The sequence below is a fragment of the Musa acuminata genome, unplaced genomic scaffold (genome assembly GCF_036884655.1).
Source record: "Musa acuminata AAA Group cultivar baxijiao unplaced genomic scaffold, Cavendish_Baxijiao_AAA HiC_scaffold_1137, whole genome shotgun sequence".
In the NCBI taxonomy this organism is placed as follows: Eukaryota; Viridiplantae; Streptophyta; class Magnoliopsida; order Zingiberales; family Musaceae; genus Musa; species Musa acuminata.
This window is the reverse complement of record NW_027021349.1, coordinates 126,521-151,781: the sequence shown is the minus strand read 5'-3', so window position 1 is coordinate 151,781 and position 25,261 is coordinate 126,521. Positions and strand designations below refer to the sequence as shown.

The window sequence follows — 25,261 nt, the reverse complement described above, 5'->3', positions numbered from 1 at the left end:
TTGAAAAGTAAAAGATGACTCTACTTTTTTTTTTTCTTTTTGAATATATTCCCTTGGTGAAAAAGATTAAAAAAAAAAATACTTCGAACACGTTGATTTTTTTTTAAAAAGTATTTTTTATCAAAACTCACTCTAAAAATGCATTTATTTTTGGACAACTAAAAGGAAGAGAAGATGCCACGGAGCCTTACCACACGAGCGATCTGTATTATAGGCTACACGTATGAACTTGAACGAATATATTCCTTCCCCAAACCCCAAAAAGCGGAATGAGAAATCATATTAATATATAAAAATATATTGGAGTGAGTTTCTTATCTCTTTTTTCTTCTCCACTTCCATCTCCTTTCCGTTCTTCTCTTCCTCACCTCCGCCAGTCCCCGTCCGACACTGCACCATCTGGCCGAGTACAGACTGATTCAAGTATCATATTGACACGGGAGAGAGGAGGGAGGGCACTGCTACCATTCGTTACCAACAGGCAATAGGTAGGAGAGAGCCTTCTCTTTCTCCATGTTCCATCTCCCGATCCAATCTCCTCACCTCGTGTTCCGCTTCTGCCGATCGATCGCCAACTTCTCTTTCGTATTACCCTGCCTCTCCGATCCTTGCCGATTCCTTTTGTTCGGCCTTGCCTCCCAACGCCCCAATTTGTGCTCTTTTCTTCCCTTCTGTCCTCCTCCTCTCGAATCCTTCTCCGAGCACGAATAGAATTTGGGCGTGCATTCTGATTCGAACGTATGACCTCCCGTCCATCAATTCGTTAGATGGGCATCCCATCTTACGATTAAAATTGGGGTTATGCATCTGATTCCGACATACTTCCGTTCGTTCATCATTTAGTATTTGTTAGGTAAACTCTCTTCTTCTCCGCCCAATCTCCTCTCCAGCCACCTCCTCCCCCTCCCCGAATTGAGTTAGGGGATGCGGTCCACCACCCCTCCCCGGATCGACCTTATCTACTGATTCCCCAAACTAGTGGCGGCAGATGTCCGGCGCGGCCAAGGCGGTGGAGCACCGAATTGGCTTCCCCACAAAGATGGAGGCGACAGCGCCAGCGGCCGATGGAGAGCAGCAGCGGCGCCCGGGCGGTTGTAATCCTGTGAAGAAGCCGGGGCCAGTGTCCATGGACCACGTTCTCCTGGCTCTGCGCGAGACCAAGGAGGAGAGAGAAGTCCGGATCCGGAGCCTTTTCAACTTTTTCGATGCGGCTGGCGTCGGCCACCTCGACTACGCTCAGATCGAGGCCGGCCTCTCCGCCCTTCGTATCCCTACCGAGTACAAGTACGCCAGGGATCTCCTTAAGGTGTGCGATGCCAACCGGGACGGCCGTGTCGACTACCAGGAGTTCCGGCGCTACATGGACGACAAGGAGCTTGAGCTCTACCGCATCTTCCAGGCCATTGACGTCGAGCATAACGGTTGCATCTTGCCGGAGGAGCTCTGGGATGCACTTATCAAGGCAGGTAAAATTAATTGTCCACTCTGTTGTTCTGCTACATTCTTTTCTTGCCCCCCAAATAAGACAGGAGTCTGCAACGCATGTCGAATGAGCTTTATGGGAAGCATATTATCTGTGCGGTACCAAGATTTCTAGATTCTCGGTTAGTTTACATAACACTGGTGTCAAATATTTCTTCATAAATAGACCAATTTTAGCCATAAGATGTTTGATGACTTTGGCATCCTAAATCTGATGATCATCTTTTTGATATCTGTGGTTCATCATCTTTTTTCTAGACATGTTTTGCGAGCATCTGTTTCGGGCTTTCAATGTCAACAGTGACAATGACATTTCTTCACTTCCCATTTTCTTTCTGTTCCGATTATTGAACTGTTGATTTTGACCTCGATTTCTGTTAATTGTTTTCCCTTGTCCTTTCGCATTTTTTTCACATTGAATCAACGTAGTATAAGGACAGAGGTTTAGCAAACAGATTTTATGTGATATGCATGGTGCCTGTGTCTTTTGTTTGACTTCGACAGATTATTATTGTTATGCTTGGTTGTGAATTATTGTTCCTAGTGGTTGTCATTGCACCTGAAGAAATGCTCATTACATTTTTATGATCGATGGTTCTTCTAGGGCAATACGTGTTGGGATGGGAGATCATTCAAATTGTGGTGCTATATTTTAGTCTGTGTGCATGCTGGTGAGAGAAGACAGATGTCTGGCCTTAATATTCAGGGCCCATGGCTTATTTATCTGAAACTTGTTGTCAGCTGGGATTTCATGATCATATTTGGATTAGATTTGCATTAAACCACTTACATATATCATTTGCGTGCTATCATGACTTCATTAGCAGTTATGAGTGGGCTGCATTGCATGTAATTTGTTGTAGGCTTTCTGCATTGAAACAGGTTTGTAAAAAGCCGTGGAACTTTTAAAAACCTGTAGAAAATCGATAAAGTTGAATGAAAGCAAGGATATGGAATGAATTGGAGGAAGGGGAGCTTCTTGTAGGTAGGTATAAGAAGAAATTACTATCATTAGAAGATTTGGTAACCATGCTTGGAATGTATAAATTCATGAAGTTTTACGAGTTATTTGGAGGAGAAAAATCTGAATTGAGATAAATACAGAGTTCAAGAGTACCAAGATGAGAATGAAGGCAGGGTTTAACTGTAAGTTTACTTGCATTTTTCATTTTCTTCTCTCCAATATCGAAATTGTGCTCTTCTGAAGCAAGACTTATTATTGTGGGTGCATTGGTGGGGAGGTAAAAGAGATCTGCGTAGCTTGTTTACCCACTCCATGTTCAAGCGAATGAGGTTTCTGTTCATTTTTTATTGAGTGAGGTCAAGATAGTTTGCTCCGATATTCCATTAGCAATGTCAATTCTAAGAAAGTTCAGACAGTTTCCTTTGATTTTCATAAACAGAGTTCATTAGTTATCTGATCATGGCTGTCACAGTTTTTCGAATCAGCGGACATGAGCATTTTGACGATTAGAAGCATATAAGATCATCTAGGCATATTTTTCATCTTTCCATTATACTGTGAATGCTTCTTTTGTAATCGCTTTTCTATAATGCGTTCAGCATTTTCTTTTACTATATAAGGCCTGTTCGTTTCTCTTCCTCAGGAATTGAGATTGATGATGAGGAACTTGCCCGTTTTGTGGAGCATGTGGATAAGGATAATAATGGGATTATAACTTTTGAGGAATGGAGAGATTTTCTGCTGCTCTACCCACATGAAGCAACAATTGAGAACATCTATCAGTACTGGGAAAGGGTTTGTCTTGTGGATATTGGTGAACAAGCCGCTATCCCAGAAGGGATAAGTAAACATGTAAATGCAAGCCAATACTTGATTGCAGGAGGGGTAGCTGGAGCAGCTTCTCGTACGGCTACTGCTCCTCTTGATCGTCTTAAGGTAGTTTTGCAAGTACAGACAACACAAGCACGTATTGTGCCTGCAATAAAAGACATATGGAGAGAGGGGCATTTCCTGGGTTTTTTCAGAGGGAATGGTTTAAATGTGATGAAGGTTGCACCTGAAAGTGCAATTAAATTTTATACATTTGAAATGCTAAAAGATTTCATTGTCAAAACCAAAGGTGAAGAGAAGAGTGATATTGGTGCATCTGGGCGTCTGACCGCTGGTGGTTTAGCAGGTGCGGTGGCACAAACTGCTATTTATCCACTAGATCTTGTGAAAACACGGCTGCAGACTTATGCCTGTGAAGGTGGTAAAGTTCCCAATCTTGCTACTTTGACAAAAGACATATGGGTTCATGAAGGGCCTCGAGCTTTCTATAGAGGGCTTGTCCCATCGCTTCTTGGAATTATTCCATATGCTGGTATAGATCTTACTGCATATGAGACATTGAAAGATATGTCTAGAACGTACATTCTGAAGGATAGTGGTAAGCTCTTTTTTAATATTTGGTCTTTTTCACATTTCTCTATAATTTGCTTTCTGCAATCTGACCTAGTAGTCTCAAATGCTATCGTGTAGAGCCTGGTCCGCTTGTGCAACTTGGTTGTGGAACTATCTCAGGGGCTCTTGGAGCAACATGTGTTTACCCTTTGCAGGTTATCAGAACAAGGTAGTTGATGATTACATTGTCGTAGTCTTCTATAGTTAATGCACATTTGTTTATAACTTTAAATAATGTTAAATCTACTATTTACTTGCAGAATGCAAGCCCAGTGCACCAATACATCTACCGCTTATAATGGAATGTCTGATGTGTTCTGGAAAACTCTTCGAAATGAAGGATTTTCAGGATTCTACAAAGGGATTTTTCCGAATCTGCTCAAAGTAGTACCATCTGCTAGTATTACTTATCTAGTTTATGAGACTATGAAAAAGAGTCTAACTCTTGATTAGGCAATTGTTTAGTTTTGCTTAATTTCCGTGATCATTGACATGACTGACTATAAAGTTTATGATGATGATGAAGAGGAGAAGATTACAGATTGAGTAGGTCGAATAATTGTTTCAACTGTGTCATGGTATTTTTTCCTTCACATGGTGAAGATTGTCTGAACAACTCTTTTTAAAATGCTTTTTGGAGTTAATAAGAATGAGCTTCATGAGCTAGCCTGTTCAGGTACTGTTCCTTTCTTTGTAGCTTACATTATTTTTTGACAAAAGTTATTATCAGTACATGCCACTCAATCTTACTTACCTGAAGTGTCAATCTTACTTACCTGAAGTGTTATCTTATCACTGACTTTTAGATGCATGCCTCTGACTGTGTAGAGAGATTAAATTTTTAGACCATCTCTTATCAGTAATACGCTTTTGACATTCTAAATGTCTCTAGTAGGATGGAAAAGTGAGATTCTGAGGGAAACTATTCCCAATTTCATGTGCTTACAAGTCATACTAGAATCGATAGGTCATGCAGCAAATGGATTCAGATTGGTGCTTTGATCTCTTTGGTATTTCAAAAACTTTGACACTAGACTATGCTTCTTTCACATATTGCAGCATAATGCTCATGTAAAACAGACGACATAGCATTAGAATGTGGATTTCATTTTCCCTAAGTTTATGGTGAAAATCTGTAGCTTGACTTTGTTTTCTAATTAATTGCTGTCTTTGATTTTACTATTGTTTAGAAAGGAAACATAACTTTTTATTTTTGGATAAATAGATCTAAATGTTTACAGTGAACCCTTTCGCTCTTGATGGATTTAATCTTCAATGCATCTTCCAATCTTTCTTCAGTTGGTCAGATCATGATATCAGGATATCTTTTGGTATCAGGATGTTCTTCAGTTTATATCACTTTGACAAAAATAACGAGCTCTGAACTTTGTGTTTGCTCAATCAATTTGCATCTCAATGTGTCATGTAGTTTTAATTTAACAATCACCATTTTGAAGACCTCATAGAAGATGACCAATTGGGGTCTCGTGTAGGATTGCCGTGCTATAATGCAATAGCATCATCTAGTGGTTACATTATTTTGATGGATTTCAACTCTTAAGGAACTTGTGACTGACTTCTGATTGAAATTTCTATGGAGAACTATGGCTGAATCATTGTCAAATAGTTATAGACAAAAAGTGATAATTTCATAGGAACAGAAAAAGGGGAGGAGAGAGAAGAAAGGAAGGCTTGTTGCTGAGAAAATATTTCGTCTGGTATTCATAAGTCTAATGGCTAGACAATAACATAGTCATTCTATATTTTATCAAGAGCAACTATTAGAATCTTAGATCTCCTTAATTAGGACACGTGGGATAGAATGGATAGTTTAAAGTCATTCGTTTTGCCGAGGGTCAAATTAACATGTTCATTAAGCATAGCCATCTGTGTGCTTCCAGTTTTCTGTTTGTGGACCTCATTGCCTAAGCATTCTGATAACGTGTTGATGCTGGTATCCGACAGGTTGATATTGGAAATTTTGGCTGGGTCTTTTGTGCACCATATATCACTCCAGAGTTTCTATTCACTTACTGTGTTTTGTTCCACTATGAGAAGAGGCTTATGCATCACTGTGTTTGTCTTGTGGTGTTTGTCTTTAATGCTTAAAAGAAATTTGTTCGATTGATGTTGGTGGTGAAATTTTTACCGTTGAGAGAACCTTTTTTTTGTACACAGTAACCTGAATCCTTGCAACTCCAGTTTCCTTTCTTATTTATGCCTTTGCTAGTCTCCTCATGCAACAAGAAGACCACTTTCAGAAGGACTTCCAAAAGGTCTCAATCATGATTCAAGAAAGATTTTATTATAGTAATGATGCCATCCAAGTGTAGATTCATATTCAAAGGAGTTTATATGTGGCTCCACCGAGGCTGGTTGCTACCATGAAGTTAGATGCAATACTTGCTAACATTTATGATTTAAACCATGGAACCTTTACGATAAATAGTCTCTAAACTCATTTTTTTTGTTTTTGCCCAATTGATGCCAATGAAATTATGTATTTTATTTAGCTGTTGATCACTTTTTTTTTGGTATTATTGCAGCGCAGATTCGCTAGCTGAAAAAGCAAATCCAAGAAGGAAACTGGTTGTCCTTGACAATATAGCTTCCAAGAGTATATTTAACGCTGTTGAATACATGTTTTCCTAATAGATAACTACGTAGATTATGAAAGTTGGATCCTTTGTAACAACATTAACAGTAATGAAACAATCATACATTAATTTTGCAAATGCAATATCCAACTTTTCTTTTACATCTTTGCCCTGAAGAACACATTCGATGGACGGTTGAGCTCCGGATTTAGTCATCTAGGCTCAAAACGAAAAAAAATTCCAATAGATACTCTACTTTGTGATTGACATCTTGTAACGACAACTTTTTTTTCCTTTACTAACAGTGGGAGTTAAAGGAGATGCACAATGTAACCATAAGTAATATAATAATAGATCCACAAAATCCTCAGCAACATGCTGCAGCCATATGAGGAAGGCAAGGGAACGAGGGCTGGTGACTCGTAGAAGATAGCGTGGCCCCGATGGTCTGTGGGGCATCCCCTCCTCCTGTGACGGTTGGTAGTTACCTCCCTTGCTCCGAAGTGGGAATCAAAGGAAGAGAGACATGCCGAGAGATTGGTTAGGCCCAAGGAATCGATTCCTTTGGTCGGATTGCTTCAGTCGCGATCTCTCTCCTTCTACCTTCTACTTCTCTCCATCCATCCATCCATCAATCCCTGCTGCTTTTGGTTCTTTGCTTTCCTTTCGACGGCGTATCGTGGTGCTGGTGGCGGCTGGAGGCCAAGAATCTGATCTATGGCATGCCCCCAGATAAAGCAAGCATCCCATTGTTGCTACACATGGCATCCTCCTCCGAAACCTCTGCAGTTCTCATCGCCGTCTCCTCCTCGTCCTCGTGCGGCTACGACGCCCCTCCGCTGCCTATTGCTAAGGAAAGCATGCGGGATTCTCGATCTCCGCTCTTCTTCTGGTGCCTCGTCTTCTTCTCCCTTTCGCATCATGGTAAGCTTTTGCACCTCCCGTGCCCACTCCCAAGCTACCCTCTCTTCGGTTGGTTAAAGGCGATTGCATCCCCCAGTTTTGATCGATCAGGACTTTTTAATTTGCTATAAACAATTGATTTTTTTTCTCTTTTGTTTCGATTGTACAACTTGCTCCGTTAAATCCTCATGATCCCGTCACTCCTTGAAACCTCTTATCAATCCTTGTTGAATTCTGCCTTATTATTTTCCATCGTACTAGACAATCATAAAAGCTTCCATTCTTTCTTCTCCTGCTCTTCTCCTTTATTATACCTTTCATCTGACATCACTCTTTCCATGTTAACGCTGATTGCTTTTTGATCATATTAGGAACCGTTTAATCTTCTCTCATGACAGTTTGCATTTTATTTTTGGTTTATCATTCATTTTCCAATTATTCCTTTTGGTACTTTTGATATTTTAAAACACCAAAATGTAATTTTATTTGTTTTTTCATCCAACCGAAATTTATAAAAGTCCGCTAATGAATTTAATAACATGATTCTATCGAGGGTTGAAATATGAGAGTCATACAATAATAATAATAATAATAATAATAATAATAATAATATAGGCACAAAAAATGTTGTGTTAGTAAGCATGCTGTTTCTGTTGATATGAAGGCCCACTGAAGGTTGAGGCATTTACTGGAACCTATGGGATAAACTATGGCAGGATTGCTGACAATCTTCCTCCACCTGAAAGCGTCGTCACACTTTTGAAATTAGCAAAGATAAGGAATGTGAGAATCTACGATGCGGATCACAGCGTGCTCAATGCATTCAAGGGGTCTGGGCTCGAACTGATCGTGGCCATCGGCAATGAGTATCTAAAAGACATTAGTGTGTACGAAGATCATGCTATGAGTTGGATCAAGGAAAATGTGCAGCCATTTCTGCCGGACACCCACATCACAGGAATTGCAATCGGGAACGAAGTTTTAGGAGGCACAGATGAAGAACTGGCAGGAGCTCTTTTGGGTGCCGCAAAAAATGTGTACAATGCCCTCGACAGGCTTAAATTGGCGGGTGATATCGAGGTGTCAACGCCACATTCCGCGGCTGTGTTCGCTAATTCCTTCCCTCCCTCATCTTGCATTTTCAGAGAAGATGTCCTCGTCTACATGAGGCCCATCTTGGATTTCTTTTCGCAGATCGGTAGTCCGTTCTATATCAATGCATATCCATTTTTAGCTTACAAAAGTGATCCTGAGCATATCGATATCAATTATGCTCTTTTCCGGTCGAACGCCGGAATCCATGATGCGAAGACTGGCCTGCACTATGACAACATGTTCGATGCTCAAATAGATGCAGCTTATGCTGCTCTCGAAGCCGCCGGTTATGACAAGATGGAAGTCCGGGTTTCGGAGACAGGTTGGGCATCCGGTGGGGATGAAAATGAAGCTGGAGCCACTCTTCAGAATGCAAGGACTTACAATTTTAATCTCCGGAAACGACTTTTCAAGAAGAAAGGAACTCCACGGAGGCCAAAGATGGTGGTTAAGGCTTATGTTTTTGCTTTGTTTAATGAGGATTTAAAGCCAGGACCGAGTTCTGAGAAGCACTACGGGCTATTCAAGGCCGACGGGAGCATATCCTACAATATTGGCTTACATGGCCTGAAGCCTTCCAGTGCATCTCCATCTCTCTTGTCACTCACGGTATCAGTTTCTTGGATTCTTCTTAGTAATATGCTTCTGCTTTTTGGAACTGAGAATAAACAATATTGTATTAATTAGTATAAACGATAACTGAGGCATGATTAATTTAGCAGTATTTTTTTTCCCTGTGAATTCATTAATTAGAAGCTGCTGGCTTGAATCGACTAACATTCTACTTTGGGTGGCACGATCGCAGAGAATTCGTACACGAAGTTGCCTAGGACCATCTGCCATGGTTCTCACATGTTACGTAATGGTTATTCTAGCTCTGATGATTTAGTTTGACAAGACAAGAAGAAGACTGGACTTGGACAGCGTTTGTTGGATCCTCTTACCTCCTGTACTATCTACCATGTGCATTTCCTGCTCACGAGAATTGTGTAGGTACAAAGTCTCTAAATGATTTAGGACATGAAGTAGCTGGTTTCCATTGATATTCCAATGCCGTTCATTAGTTGGATCAAGTATCTCAGTGCGCTCTTTAGTTCTATACTAATAGACACAAGTTTTTTTATGAACATTGTAAGATGAGAAATAAGTAATTGTTTCATTGTTTTCAATCAATGTCGGCAATCATATTCGCTGAAGCTCTTCACTCACTATTGGGATGCTTATGATAACGCTTTTATAATAACTCTTTCATTGATCGTTCATTGATCATCTGAAGTGAGCGATAAATTGAATGGCATAAAGAAAAGGATATTGGCCACATACATTGGAGGAGATTCTACAAGCATACCCGACAAAATTCAGCCAAATACCCCTATGTCGCATGATATATATATATATAACACCAAAGGCTAATCAACAGCTAATGATGTTATGTTGATCGTATGATGATGAACGAAAGGTTAATCAGTAATCAGTTAAACTAATAGAGTTCTAACGATAAATGAAAATTAAATTTATGTACATGAAAATTAAAGATTCTATTGACACATTGAAATTAGCTATGCATATTTTCTTGGGCATTCATGGATCCACGCTTTCCAAAAAATTCTCTAGTCTTTACATAGAATATAAAATTAGGATACCTTATTTTTATTTGAGGCTTCATGCGAAAGAAAATAGAGATGATGGTTAAATACAACTCTTTTGGCAGATTATAAAAGTTCCATATGATGTCATATATTATTACTCGATATAATTGTTCAAAGCTTGCGGGTAAACTCGATCAGTCATTGATCATCTGACATGCATAAAGCCAAATGTAAAATTAGAGGTCCTATTAAACGCTTCTTAAGCGATTCTAGCACTGTACGAAAGTTAAAACTTGGTCATACATGCAGGTCCAAAACACCGTTTTGTATTTCAGATACATACTTTAAAATTTTCCTCGATGATAGTTAAGATTTTCGAAATATCATAATTATTTCGAAATTAAATGATGGGATATAAGACAGAAGTATATGAACAAATACTAGCAGGTCATAACACGCAGCGAAATTAAATGGAATCATAATCAAATAAAATACCAAGATTTACGTAGAAAAACCTTCCAACGTGAAAGGTAAAAATCATGAGGTAAACTAGAGATAATCCACTATAAGAATAATGAATATATAAACATGGAAGATTATGTTTGGGATCCCACTTCACCTTATATCTGTTTGATATGATATCTAAAGCTTTGGTTATATGCTTCTATATGTGCTTTGGATAAGAATGAAATGTATGCAACATCAAATGCGATGTTTGAGCTTCTATTTTGTATTTGTTCTTTGATATGTTCTGAAATACTTCTTATGCTTCTGATGATGGGGATATAAACAGGAATAACCTTTGTATAGGAACAAATACTAGAAGACCAAAATACGCAGCGGAATAAAATGGAAATACAATCAAACAGAACACCAAGATATACGTGGAAAACCCCTTCAATGTGAAGGGTAAAAACCACGGGGCAAACTAGAGATAATCCACTATGAGAATAATGAATGTACAAATCTCAATCTCTTGCCCAAAACCCTAGCGACAACCACAAGAGAATAACTGGGATACAAGGATCACGTCACTGCCCACAATATCTAAAACTCCCAAGTAATCACAGCAAGAGCCTACTGTAGATTTGATCTAACCTGAGATGAGAACACTGCTAGATGATTGAGAACAGTCTCTCTGCGTTGTCCTTGTCTTCTTCCCTTTCTTTCTCTTCCTTTTCTGCCTTGTTCTCCTTCTTCTCTTTGGAATCTCGTGGCTCCAAAGATCTGCCTCGTTGTTGCCTTTTTATAGCTTTAATCTGCCTCTAAAACGTAGCCACCACACCCCCTTAATCTTAATTCGGGTTAGGTTAAGAGGGGGTGTGGGCTGTGGGCTGATAAAGCCCACATGGGCTGAATATGGGCCATCAGCCCAACAACCTCCCCCTTCAGCCCATAAGGGAGGCTGTCCCATGACTCCTCAATGTGAAGCCATGCCGACCAACTGTCGGCATATCTCCTGTCTTTCTTTTGGTAAGGTCTTCGTCAACATGTCTACTCCTTTGTCATCTGTATGAATTTTCTGAAGCTGCAACTGCTTCTCTTCAAATACATTTCGAATCCAGTGGTATCTGACATCTATATGCTTTGACTTGGAATGAAACATTGGGTTCTTACACAAATGGATGGCACTTTGGCTGTCACAATGCACCACATAATTTTCCTGTTTCAGCCCCAATTCTTGTAAGAATTCTTTCATCCATAACATTTCTTTGCATACCTCTGTAGCAGCAATATATTCTGCTTCTGTGGTAGAGAGAGCAATACACCTTTGCAACCTGGATTGCCATGACACAGCTCCCCCTGCAAAAGTAAGTACATAACCTGAAGTAGATTTCCTCGTATCTATATCTCTTGCCATATCTGCATCTGTGTAACCTATTAACACAGGTGGTCCACCTCCAAAGCTTAAACAATCCTTAGAGCTCCCTCTGAGATATCTAAAAATCCACTTCACTGCTGCCCAATGCTCTTTGCCTGGATTTGCAAGAAATCTGCTAGTAACACCCACTGCATATGCGATGTCTGGCCTCGTACATACCATTGCATACATTAAACTTCCAATTGCTGAAGCATAAGGAACCTTTTGCATTTTCTCCTTCTCCTCATCACTTGACGGACTCTGTTCTGAGCACAACTTAAAGTGACCTGCAAGAGGAGAACCAACTGGCTTAGCATTGCTCATACTAAATCTTTTCAATACCTTCTCGATGTATTTCTCCTGTGACAACCAAATCTTCTTGTTTTTCCTGTCACGGGAAATCTGCATGCCTAGTATTTGTTTTGCTGGCCCCATGTCCTTCATTGCAAAAGACTCACTCAGTTCCTTCTTCAACCTGTCAATTTTAGACATATCTTTCTCAAGAATAAGCATGTCATCAACATAAAGTAAGAGAATAATAAAATCCTCACTAAACCATTTGATGTACACACAATGATCTGAAGCCGTTCTTTTGTATCCATTTTCTGTCATAAATGAATCAAACTTTCTGTACCACTGTCTTGGAGCTTGCTTTAGCCCATACAAGCTCTTCTTCAACTTACAGACAAAATTATCTTTACCTTTGACTTTGAAGCCTTCTGGTTGCTCCATATAAATTTCCTCCTCCAAATCACCATGAAGGAAAGTTGTCTTCACATCTAACTGCTCAACCTCCAAGTCCTGGCTAGCAGCAATACCAAGAGCAACACGAATAGAAGACATTTTAACAACAGGAGAAAATATCTCTTCAAAGTCAATACCTTTCTTTTGACCAAAGCCTTTCACAACCAATCTAGCTTTGTACTTTGGTTGAGAACAATATTCTTGAGTCTTCAACCTAAAAACTCACTTGTTCTTCAAGGCCTTCATTCCATTTAGTAGCAGCACCAAATCATAAGTGTGGTTCTTCTGAAGAGCATCCATCTCTTCCTGCATAGCAACTAACCACTTCTCTTTCTGCTCACTCTCAACTGCTTCCTGGTAACTCTCTGGTTCACCTGCATCAGTAAGCATCACATACTCATCTGTAGAGTATCTTCTGGAAGGTTGACATTGTCTAGAAGATCTTCTCAACTGAGGTTCTGCGGGAACTTGCTCTCCTACTTCTTCTTGCTCAACATGTCCTGCAGGTAAATCAACATTAGGCTCTACACTATTTTCCTGTACATCTCCCCCATCACCCTGATATACTGGAGGAATAACTGGGTCACAATCTGCTAATCCTTCTACAGAAGTCTTGGCTGGTGCCTTCTTCTTCAAATCTTCAAAGGTTTGATCCTCAAAGAAGACCACATCTCTGCTCCTGAACACCTTCTGCTTTTCTGGATCCCAAAGCCTGTAACCAAACTGATCATGTGAGTAACCAAGAAAAATACATTCTTTAGACTTACCATCCAGCTTGGACCTCTCATTATCTGGAACATGTGCAAATGCGCGACAACCAAACACTCTCAAATGCCTGTAGGAAACATCCTTCCCTGACCATACATGCTCTGCAACATCACCATCTAGGGCTGTACATGGTGATAAGTTGATCACATCAACTGTAGTCCTCAAAGCCTCATCCCAAAACCTTTTGGGTAGCTTGGCTTGTGAAAGCATACATCTGATCTTTTCCATGATGGTGCGATTCATCCTCTCTGCAATTGCATTATGCTGAGGTGTACCAGGAACTGTCATCTCATGTTGGATCCCATGTGACCTGCAATAGTCATTAAACAATCCTATATACTCACCACCATTATCTGATCTTATGCATTTCAATTTCCTTTCTGTCTCCCTTTCAACCCTGGCATGAAACTCTTTGAAGACATTAATAACCTGATCTTTGGTCTTCAAAGCATAAGCCCAAACTTTCCTGGAAAAATCATCTATAAAAGTAACAAAATAAAGTGCACAACTTATACCAAGAACATCAACAGATCCACCAGGAGTTTTTGTCCTCAAAGGACCATATACATCTGTATAAACACGGTCCAAGGCATGCATTTTTCTAGACAAAGCAGCACTAGCAAATGAAACTCTATGTTGTTTACCAGCCAAACAATCAATACAAGGGTTCAGATGTATACCTCTGAGATCTGGTAATACCTCTCTCTTGGAAAGAGCTTGCAGTCCCTTCTCGCTCATGTGTCCCAATCGCCTATGCCACAACTCCATACTGAAGTCTTTCTCTATAGCATTTAACTGCTCACCATAAGCTTTAGCCTGCAACCTGTACAAAGTATGACATTTCTTTCCACTAGCTATAACAAGAGAACCCTTACTGAGCTTCCATTGCCCTCTGTGAAATCTGCTTTCATACTCTTCATCATCTAGTCTTCCAACTGAAATTAAATTCAGCCTCAAGTCAACCACATGCCTCACATCCTTAAGTACCAACTTGCAACCAAGGTTGGTCTTTAAATGGATATCACCCATGCCAATGATGTCTGCTGTGTCATAATTGCCCATCTTGACAACACCAAAGTTTCCAGACCTGTATGTAGCAAAAAACTCTCTCCGAGGTGTAGCATGATAAGAAGCACCTGTGTCAATCACCCACTCAAGATTCTGACACACACAAGAAAAAATATCATCAGAAGGAGACAAAATCAAATAATCACCACCCTGCACTATAGCTGTAGTATTATCCTTTGACTCCGTAGACTCCACTTCTTTTCCCTTTTTCTTGTTCTTCTTAGGTTGCTTACATTGGTTCTTGTAATGTCCTTTCTCACCACAGTTATAGCAAACAATATCTTTTCTTGATCTTGACTTGCTCCTACCCATACGTGAACTGCTTCTGGACTTTGACCTTCCTCTGTTCTCTGAGATAAGTGCCTGTGAATCATTCTGAGATGTTGCTGAACTCTTTCTTTTCAACTCCTCATTCAACAAACTGTTTGTTACTTGACTCATAGTGACAATACCATCTGGTGCAGAATTACTGAGGGAAACCACCAGTGTCTCCCAACTTTCTGGTAATGAACTGAGAAGTAACAATGCCTGCAACTCATCATCAAGAGACATTTTCATAGAGGATAACTGGTTAGTAATACTCTGCATTTCATTCAAATGCTCAGCAATAGAAGCACCCTCTCTATATTTTAGGTTCACAAGTTTTCTGATCAAAAAAGCTTTGTTGCCAGCTGTTTTCTTTCATAGAGACTTTCCAATTTTTTCCAAAGAGAATATGCAGAAATTTCAGTAGAAACATTGTGAAAGACACTATCATCAAGCCACTGTCTAATAAACCCAATTATTTTTCGATCTAACCTCTTCCACTCATCTTCTGTCATAGTTGTAGGTTTTGCACTATTCCCTTGCAAAGGTCCATACAAATCTTTGCAATACAAGAGATCTTCCATTCTTGGTTTCTATATCATCAAGTTATTTCCATTCAAACTAATCATGCGAGAAATATTACTGGCCTCCATGTTCAAATACAAAAAATTAAATCACCAAAACCCCGCTCTCATACCAGTTGATGGGGATATAAACAGGAATAACCTTTGTATAGGAACAAATACTAGAAGACCAAAATATGCAGCGGAATAAAATGGAAACACAATCAAACAGAACACCAAGATATACGTGGAAAACCCCTTCAATGTGAAGGGTAAAAACCACGGGGCAAACTAGAGATAATCCACTATGAGAATAATGAATGTACAAATCTCAATCTCTTGCCCAAAACCCTAGCAACAACCACAAGAGAATAACTGGGATACAAGGATCACGTCACTGCCCACAATATCTAAAACTCCCAAGTAATCACAGCAAGAGCCTACTGTAGATTTGATCTAACCTGAGATGAGAACACTGCTAGATGATTGAGAACAGTCTCTCTGCGTTGTCCTTGTCTTCTTCCCTTTCTTTCTCTTCCTTTTTTGTCTTGTTCTCCTTCTTCTCTTTGGAATCTCGTGGCTCCAAAGATCTGCCTCGTTGCTGCCTTTTTATAGTTTTAATCTGCCTCTAAAACGTAGCCACCACACCCCCCTAATCTTAATTAGGGTTAGGTTAAGAGGAGGTGTGGGCTGTGGGCTGATAAAGCCCACATGGGCTGAATATGGGCCATCAGCCCAACATCTGAAACATTCCATATGCCATTGATACGTTCCAAAGTATTGCATCTGCCATTAATATATTCCGAAATATTTCATATGTCATTGATATCCGAAATACTCTTTATGATATACTTTGAAATATACCATATGCTATGGATATACTTCTTCTGCCACTGATATGCACCAATTAGCCCTTACTTCATTATTATGAACAAAACATACATCGAATGAAATGACATTGTAACTCTGCATTTGTCGAGTGGCATCTTTGAATTCTTGTATCTCGGCATTGTATTTTGAAATCTTATTTGTTCGAAATGATCCTATTTGTTATGGATATGTTAGTCACTTACTAAGCTTTATATGCTCACTTTGTTGCTATATAATTTTTTTCAGGATAGCTTATCGCTCGCTAAAATATATAAATTGGGTTGAGGCAGTGGAAAGCTAGAAGGTTTTGAGGCAAACCTTTCATACTTGATAAGTTGATGTTGTTGGGAAATCATTGGGGGGCGACATCATATGCGCAGCGGAAGAACAAGAAAACAAAAATCCCCGATTCCCAAAAAGATGTTCGTCGTCGTGCGAAGATTGGTGCGCAAAATTCCGTAAAACACAAAACTGCGTATAGAGATTGTGTTACCTAGGGAGATCGTATATCCCTGTTTCCTTGCAGATCCTTAGGAGAGGGTGAAGGAGGTCAAGCGTCCTCCTCTCTAGCGGTGATCCACACAGCAGGGTTGCGACGACGCTCCTCAAAACTCCAGGCCTACTCTGAGGTGGAGAGAGAGAGGAGAATAGGAAAGGCAAGCAAAGACTCTAGCCTATGAGGCTGTGAATCCCTCCTATTTATAGAGATCCCGTGTCAAACCCTAATGGGTCCTTCCCTAATGGGTATTGGATCTGCATCCAATAAGACAAGGGCTCCGTCAGATATCTCATATCCGAACCTCTACTCATCGAAATGTCTACCATATATGTGTGACCCTCTAGGCCCAATATCGAGCTGGCCGTGAGTCATACCTGTCAGAACTCCTTCTAACTCAGTGAATTATTATCTCTGTAATAATTCACTCGACTCATCGACTACGGACGTACTATGTCACTACGCCATAGTCCCCAGACGATACAGGGGAATCCAATCCATTGGACCTGTCTGTCCTCAGTTACCATATACCTATAGTCCCTCATCCATCTAATATCCTAGAGACCGTATATCGAGCATGGTGTTGTCAGACCCATACGGTTTCTACTCGAGTCTCGCTCTAATCGGATTCTCCCGGAGAACTCTTTCTCTCTCAACCCGAATGACCTTGGCCAGGGATTTGTCTGAGCAAGAACACATAGGATATTCCTCTCATGACGCCGAGAGTGGATGATCCTTTATTGACACTCAATAGCCCTCGTAAGGTCGACTACCACTCCCAATGACCAGTTGTACTAGATCTGGGGATAGCCAAACCTATAAGTCTGGTATCAAAGAGTGGAGCACTCATACAGGACATCCTTGGTGTCTCAAGTCTAAGGACCAGATACACCACTAGGACTACGGAATCGATGTCTGACAATAAGGCATCATCAACCATCCAGCATTCCGTAAGCGGATCAATCAGTGAACTCATTCTCCAATGAGCATATGTACTGTATCCCTAGTGTCCCTACACGAGCAGCTATGAGACTAGCTGCATCCATCATATGGACGGGTATACAACACACCAGTCTATCCGGTTATCACGATGTCCCTCTCGAGTAACCTATGACCGGGATTATTTAGGATATGTGTTTAAAGGTGAATCGATCTCATTATCGTGATCTCATCACGATCCGATTCCCATTGCACAAATCCAAGGACATCACAATATATATATGCATTTATGCAATAGTTATAAAGTGATATACACCAAAATATAATAAGCAAAAAGATTCTGTATCAAGTCACACGTGCCATCACTCACGTGATTGGCTTGCTGGGCACCTATGACTAGCAATCTCCCACTTGACCTAAAGCCAATCACCTATGTGTCTGATCCCCATCAGACTCCTGTGACGCTCAAAGATAATCTGAGACAACGGCTTTGTTAGTGGATCTGCAATGTTATCTTCGGATGGAACTCTTTCCACTGCTACATCTCCTCGGGTTACGATCTCTCTGATAAGTTGGAACCTCCTCAGAACACTTCTGATGAGACCCGGGTTCCCTTATTTGAGTAATCACCCCATAGTTGTCGCAATATAAGGAAGTCGACTTGTCGCTATCTGTATCGACTCCCAAATCTGTGATGAACTTCTTCACCCAAACTCCCTCCTTTGCTGCATCTGATGCAGCAATATACTCCGCCTCTATGGTCGAGTCAGCAGTGGTATTTTGTTTGGAACTCTTCCAACACACTGCTCCTCCATTCAAGGTGTACACATACCCTGAATTCGACTTGCTATCATCGACATCAGACTGAAAACTTGAGTCAGTGAAGCCTTCAACCTTAAGGCTATTACCTCCATATACTAGTAAAAGATCCTTAGTCCTTCTCAAGTACTTAAGGATACACTTTACTGCTTTCCAGTGCTCCAAGCCTGGATCCGCCTGATACCTGCTCGTGACACTCAGAGCATGCGCTATATCAGGCCTAGTACATAGCATGGCATACATGATAGACCGTATTGCTGAGGCATAAGGTATCATATTCATGTTTGCCCTTTGAAATTTTCCATGCCAAACCTTTTGACAATGGTTTCTATGTACCTGGACTGGGACAAGCCAAGCATCCTCTTGGATCTATCTCTATAGATTCTAATCCCCAAGATATAGGATGCTTCCCCTAAGTTCTTTATGGAGAAGTGTCTATATAACCAAGTCTTTACTGTGGATAGCATTCCTACATCATTCCCAATGATGAGGATGTCATCCACATATAACACCAAAAAGGTGATAGCGCTCCCACTTACCTTCCTGTACACACAAGGCTCATCTTCGTTCTTAACGAAGTTATAAGATCTGATTGACTTACCAAATCTTATGTTCCAACTTCGGGAAGCTTGCTTTAGTCCATAAATGGATTTAAGCAACCTACACACCTTATCTGGGCAGTTCTTGGACATGAATCCGTCAGGTTGCATCATATACACCTCCTCCTCGAGGTTCCCATTGAGGAATGCGGTTTTCACATCCATCTGCCAGATCTCATAATCATAGTGTGCTGCAATAGCCAATAGAATTCTGATGGATTTTAGCATTGCTACGGGTGAGAAGGTTTCGTCGTAGTCAACACCTTGCCTTTGACGATACCCCTTAGCCACTAGCCTTGCTTTATAGGTCTCTACCTTTCCATCTACTCCGATCTTTTTCTTAAAGATCCACTTGCAACCGATGGGTACAATACCTTCGGGCACATCAACTAGGTTCCAAACCTTATTGGAGTACATAGAATCCATCTCAGAATTCATGGCTTCTTGCCACTTCTCGGAGTCTATACTCATAATAGCCTCCTCGTAGGTCTGAGGATCAATATCCTCTGCATCCTCTCCTCTAATATGTCCCACATATCTCTCAGGAGGATGAGATACTCTATCAGACCTGCGTAAAGTTGAAACTTGTGTATTAGGTACCTGAACAGACTCAGGCTGTAGAGTGGTGCTTGAGCTTGGTTCTCTAACTTCGCTCAACTCTATCATTCTCCCACTGTCTCCGCCAAGAATGTGTTCCTTCTCAAGGAACACTGCTCTCTTAGCTACAAAGACCTTTTTGTCCTCGAGATGATAGAAATAATACCCACAAGTTTCCTTGGGGTATCCCACAAATATGCATCGCTCTGTCCTTGATTCTAACTTATCGGGGTTGTGTCTTTTAACGTGGGCAAGGCAGCCCCAAATCTTAACAACCTTAAGATCAGGCTTCTTCCCTTTCCATATCTCATATGGTGTAGACACTACCGACTTAGTTGAAACTCTGTTCAGAAGGTAAGCTACGGTTTCTAGGGCATATCCCTAGAAGTAGGTCAGCGAAACTCATCATGGACCGTACCATATCTAATAACGTACGATTTCTCCTTTCAGAGACACCATTGAGCTGAGGTGTGTAAGGAGGTGTCCATTGGGATAATATCTCATGGTCCTTGAGGAACTGAGTAAACTCTGTACTTAAGTACTCACCTCCTCGATCTGATCGAAGAGTTTTGATACTCTTTCTAGTCTGGTTCTCCACCTCATTCTTATACTCTCTGAATTTCTCAAAGGCCTCGGATTTGTACTTCATTAAGTACACATATCCTATACCTTGAGAAATCATCAGTAAATATAATGAAGTAGGAGTAACCTCCAATGGCATGAGTTGATATGAGTCCACATACATCACTATGTATGAGTTCCAACAACTCAGTGGCTCTCTCTCCAGTTCCACTAAATGGAAAGTTGGTCAGTTTTTCACCAAGGCAAGGCTCGCAAGTTGCATATGACACATAGTCGAATGGATCTTGATATCCATCATTTAGCAACTTTTGAATCCTTCTTTCATGGATGTGACCTAGCCTACAATGCCACAGGTATGCACTGTTCAACTCATCTCGTTTCCTTTTGGACACATTTACATTCATGATATGTGGAGTGGTGTCTAACATAAATAAACCATTATGCAATGTTCCTTTCATTATGATCTTATCATCTAATAATATTGAACAATCATTGTTCTAAAAAACAAATTTATATCCACTAACTGTTAAACATGAAGTGGAGATAATGTTTTTGATAATAGAAGGAACAAAATAACATGCATCTAATGCAATAAAAGCTCCACTAGGCAGATGTAGGGCGACCTCGCCAATAGCTAATACAGCAACTTTTGCTCCATTACCCATCTTGAGGTCCATCTCGCCTCTCTCTAGTCTCCTAGGCCTTGCCAGAACCTGCAACGAATTGCATATATGATAAGCACTACCGGTATCCAATACCCATGTGTTATCATAAGAGTCTGACAAATAGAGACTGATCATGAATGTACCTGAAGCTTCATCAAGCTTTTGTTTCGCCCTTTCTGCAAGGTACTCTTTGCAGTTTCTCTTCCAGTGCCCATCTTTACCACAGTGGAAGCACTGGCCTTTGTCCTTTGTTGGGTCTTTCTTAGCAACCTTTGCTTTACCTTGTTTGCCCTTGCCCTTTCCCTTCTTAAGGGACCTTTTTGCTTTCCTTTTCTTTCTGGTCTCACCAGTGTAGAGAACTGGCTTCTCTTTCTTAATAGTACTCTCTGCCTCCCTCAACATATTGAGGAGCTCTGGGAGAGTCACCTTAAGCTTGTTCATATTAAAATTCATTATGAACTGTGAAAAGGAATCTGGTAGGGACTGAAGCACAATGTCCACACACAAGTTATCCTCTAGGACAATTCCTAGACCTGTGAGTTTCTCTATCCACTCAATCATCTTTAGGACATGGTTCTGAACCGGTGTCCCCTCAGTCATCCTAGCGCGGAAAAGGCTCTTGGATATCTCATATCGTTGAGTCCTTCCCTGTTCCTTAAATAATTTGCGGACATGTAGGAGAATGGATCTGGCATCCATCTTTTCATGTTGTCTCTGTAACTCTGGAGTCATAGAGCCCAACATATAGCACTGAGCAAGAGTGGAGTCATCAATGTACTTCACGTAGCGAGCGATCTCATCCTCGCTTGCCCCTTCTTCGGGCGTAGGCATCACTGTATCAAGGACGTACACGATTTTCTCCGCTGTGAGAACAATTCTCAAGTTACGAAGCCAATCCGTATAATTTGGACCAGTGAGGCGGTTGACATCAAGTATGCCACGTAAGGGATTTGAAAGCGACATTTTCTGAAAATAAAGATGTAGCAGAAATGAATAACATGCAGATTTTGCAAGAAATAAACTATCAAGATATGGACTTCTATCTTAATATGCTCACACTATTTTACTAACGAGTCACGCGACACCCTCAGCACGTGAAACGGAAGTCTCCGGCAGACTTCTAGTGGGGATCAGGATCCAATCAGCGTCTTAGTGTAACCTCGAGGGACTCGACCAATCACACTAAGCCTAAAAGGTAGGCAACTCTTGCCGATCACAACTCCTTGTGATTCCCGTCCTATTCGGCCTCCGAATCACCATGGCCTCGAGGGACTCGACCAACCATGATGCTTGGTTAAGTCAACACCTTCGTTACAAGATGATTCTGATTTGATGATATACCCTCGAGGGACTCGACCAAGCATACCATGTCCTCAGGTCACCGGTGACATCTCTATGTCGTAAGCAAGATAGCAAATCGCGATATAGGTGAGTCTCGAGGGACTCAACCAACTCAACCTACACCGGAAATCGGTTCCTACTCATAACGATGGAAGGCCACGTGGGTCAATCTAATTGTCTCACATTTACCGACTTAATATTATCGAGAGATGTTTCTATAATTTGGTCTCCTAATATGACATGTCACACATATACATATTTAATATATATCTACATCGCATGCAAATATATATACATATCTAGTATGTGTATAAGCAATCACACCAGATGATCATGGACCACAATCTAATATGATTAGGCACGAGCCAGTAGGCCTAATCACTCACATCAAGATCTATGTGTGCAACGGTGCATCTCCATGCCCTGTGATCGTCCATCTCGTCCTCGTCGATTTCGTCGACATCTTGATGCATCTCCATACATCACAATCGTCCGTCTCGTGGGTCCCGCTATCGCATCCACGCTCCCGCTGCACCTCCTCATATGATTACAACTTAATCATAGGCACGCAGGCCCGACAATAAACGAGAAATATAATGGAGGTTCGCAGACCTCAATAATAATAATCACAAGTACACACATCACACGGTCTATGATCATCCGTCCACACATCATACATCACATGTATAAATAATCATCATCATGTAGGACTACTAGATAATAAAAAAAATAATAATCAACTAAACCTTTTAATTAATTAATATTTTTCTGAAATCAGGGACATGTAGGGAATTTCTCAATTCCTAAGGGTATTTTTGTAATTTGGACAAAAGATAGAAACTGGAATTTCTCAAATTCCGAGGGGCAAAACTATCTTTTGCCCAGAAAACCCTAATACCCTTTCCCCTTTTCGCTGCTCCCACCGCCGCCACCCTGCCGGTGCGCCTGTGCGGTGGGGCGAGGGCATTGCCTTAGCCTGCAGGCGGCACGCCCGCTGGCGGCGATGCCGCTGCGGGTGGGCGCCCCCTTCGGGCGCCGCTGCCTCCGCAGGCGGTGCTGTACCGTCGGGCGGCCGCCCTTGTGGGGGGGGGGTTTCGCCCGCGGGTGCTGCGGTGGCAAGCGTCGCGCGTCGCTGCCCTGCGGCGCCTCTGCCCGTGGGTTGCCAGCCCCGCCGGCAGCAAGCCTGCTGCAAGCAGGCCGTCGGCCGGCTGCTGCAGACGCAGCCCCTGCGCTGCCCGCCTTCGGCTGCGCTGCACGCACGCAGATCGAGGGCAGCAACTATTGCTGCCCTTTCTCGCTAAACACAACACACGCAGTTCAAAACCATTCATTCGCACGAACAACTTGACTCTGATACCACTGTTGGGAAATCATTGGGGAACAAAAATCCCCGATTCCCAAAAAGATGTTCGTCGTCGTGCGAAGATTGGTGCGCAAAATTCTGCAAAACACAAAACTGCGTATAGAGATTGTGTTACCTAGGGAGATCGTATATCCCTGTTTCCTTGCATATCCTTAGGAGTGGGTGAAGGAGGTCAAGCGTCCTCCTCTCTAGCGGTGATCCACACAGTAGGGTTGCGACGACGCTCCTCAAAACTCCAGGCCTACTCTAAGGTGGAGAGGGAGAGGAGAATAGGAAAGGCAAGCAAAGACTCTAGCCTATGAGGCTGTGAATCCCTCCTATTTATAGAGATCCCGTGTCAAACCCTAATGGGTCCTTCCCTAATGGGTATTGGATCTGCATCCAATAAGACAAGGGCTCCGTCAGATATCTCATATCCGAACCTCTACTCATCGCAATGCCTACCATATGTGTGTGACCCTCTAGGCCCAATATCGAGCTGGCCGTGAGTCATACCTGTCAGAACTCCTTCTAACTCAGTGAATTATTATCTCTGTAATAATTCACTCGACTCATCGACTACGGACGTACTAGGCCACTACGCCATAGTCCCCAAACGATACAGGGGAATCCAATCCATTGGACCTGTCTGTCCTCAGTTACCATGTACCTATAGTCCCTCATCCATCTAATATCCCAGAGACCGTATATCGAGCATGGTGTTGTCAGACCCATATGGTTTCTACTCGAGTCTCGCTCTAATCGGATTCTCCCGGAGAACTCTTTCTCTCTCAACCCGAATGACCTTGGCCAGGGATTTGTCTGAGCAAGAACACATAGGATATTTCTCTCATGACGCCGAGAGTAGATGATCCTCTATTGACACTCAATAGCCCTCGTAAGGTCGACTACCACTCCCAATGACCACCTGTACTAGATCTGGGGACAGCCAAACCTATAAGTCTGGTATCAAAGAGTGGAGCACTCATACAGGACATCCTTGGTGTCTCAAGTCTAAGGACCAGATACACCACTAGGACTACGGAATCGCTGTCTGACAATAAGGCATCATCAACCATCCAGCATTCCATAAGCGGATCAATCAGTGAACTCATTCTCCAATGAGCACCTGTACTGTATCCCTAGTGTCCCTACACGAGCAGCTATGAGACCAGCTGCATCCATCATATGGACGGGTATACAGCACACCAGTCTATCCGGTTATCACGATGTCCCTCTCGAGTAACCTATGACCGGGATTATTTAGGATATGTGTTTAAAGGTGAATCGATCTCATTATCGTGATCTCATCACGATCCGATTCCCATTGCACAAATCCAAGGACATCACAATATATATATGCATTTATGCAATAGTTATAAAGTGATATACGCCAAAATATAATAAGCAAAAAGATTCTGTATCAAGTCACACGTGCCATCACTCATGTGATTGGCTTGCTGGGCACCTATGACTAGCAGATGTTGTATAAGTTCCTTTTGTGTGTATCAATGACGAATCTAGATTGATGTATTTTGAAAATATTTGAAAAGTACCATTCATATAGAGATTCTGGGAATGCTAAGTTTAAATTATGTAATGATATAAATATATGATATATGTTGGTT

At 41.4% G+C, this 25,261-nt stretch overlaps 2 protein-coding genes across 2 annotated transcripts; both read left to right on the top strand.

Annotated features, from left to right (window-relative positions):
• Positions 1–284: 284 nt before the first annotated feature.
• Positions 285–4,564, top strand: LOC135671051 (calcium-dependent mitochondrial ATP-magnesium/phosphate carrier protein 2-like). Its single transcript, XM_065178933.1, has 4 exons — positions 285–1,466; positions 3,090–3,875; positions 3,968–4,058; positions 4,150–4,564. Exons 1-4 carry the CDS (start codon positions 989–991, stop codon positions 4,340–4,342), a joined length of 1,548 nt encoding a protein of 515 aa, XP_065035005.1. The 5' UTR covers positions 285–988; the 3' UTR covers positions 4,343–4,564.
• Positions 4,565–6,920: 2,356 nt separating this feature from the next.
• LOC135671052 (glucan endo-1,3-beta-glucosidase 14-like) lies at positions 6,921–9,653 on the top strand. Its single transcript, XM_065178934.1, has 3 exons — positions 6,921–7,410; positions 8,054–9,093; positions 9,290–9,653. Exons 1-3 carry the CDS (start codon positions 7,209–7,211, stop codon positions 9,371–9,373), a joined length of 1,326 nt encoding a protein of 441 aa, XP_065035006.1. The 5' UTR covers positions 6,921–7,208; the 3' UTR covers positions 9,374–9,653.
• Positions 9,654–25,261: the final 15,608 nt, after the last annotated feature.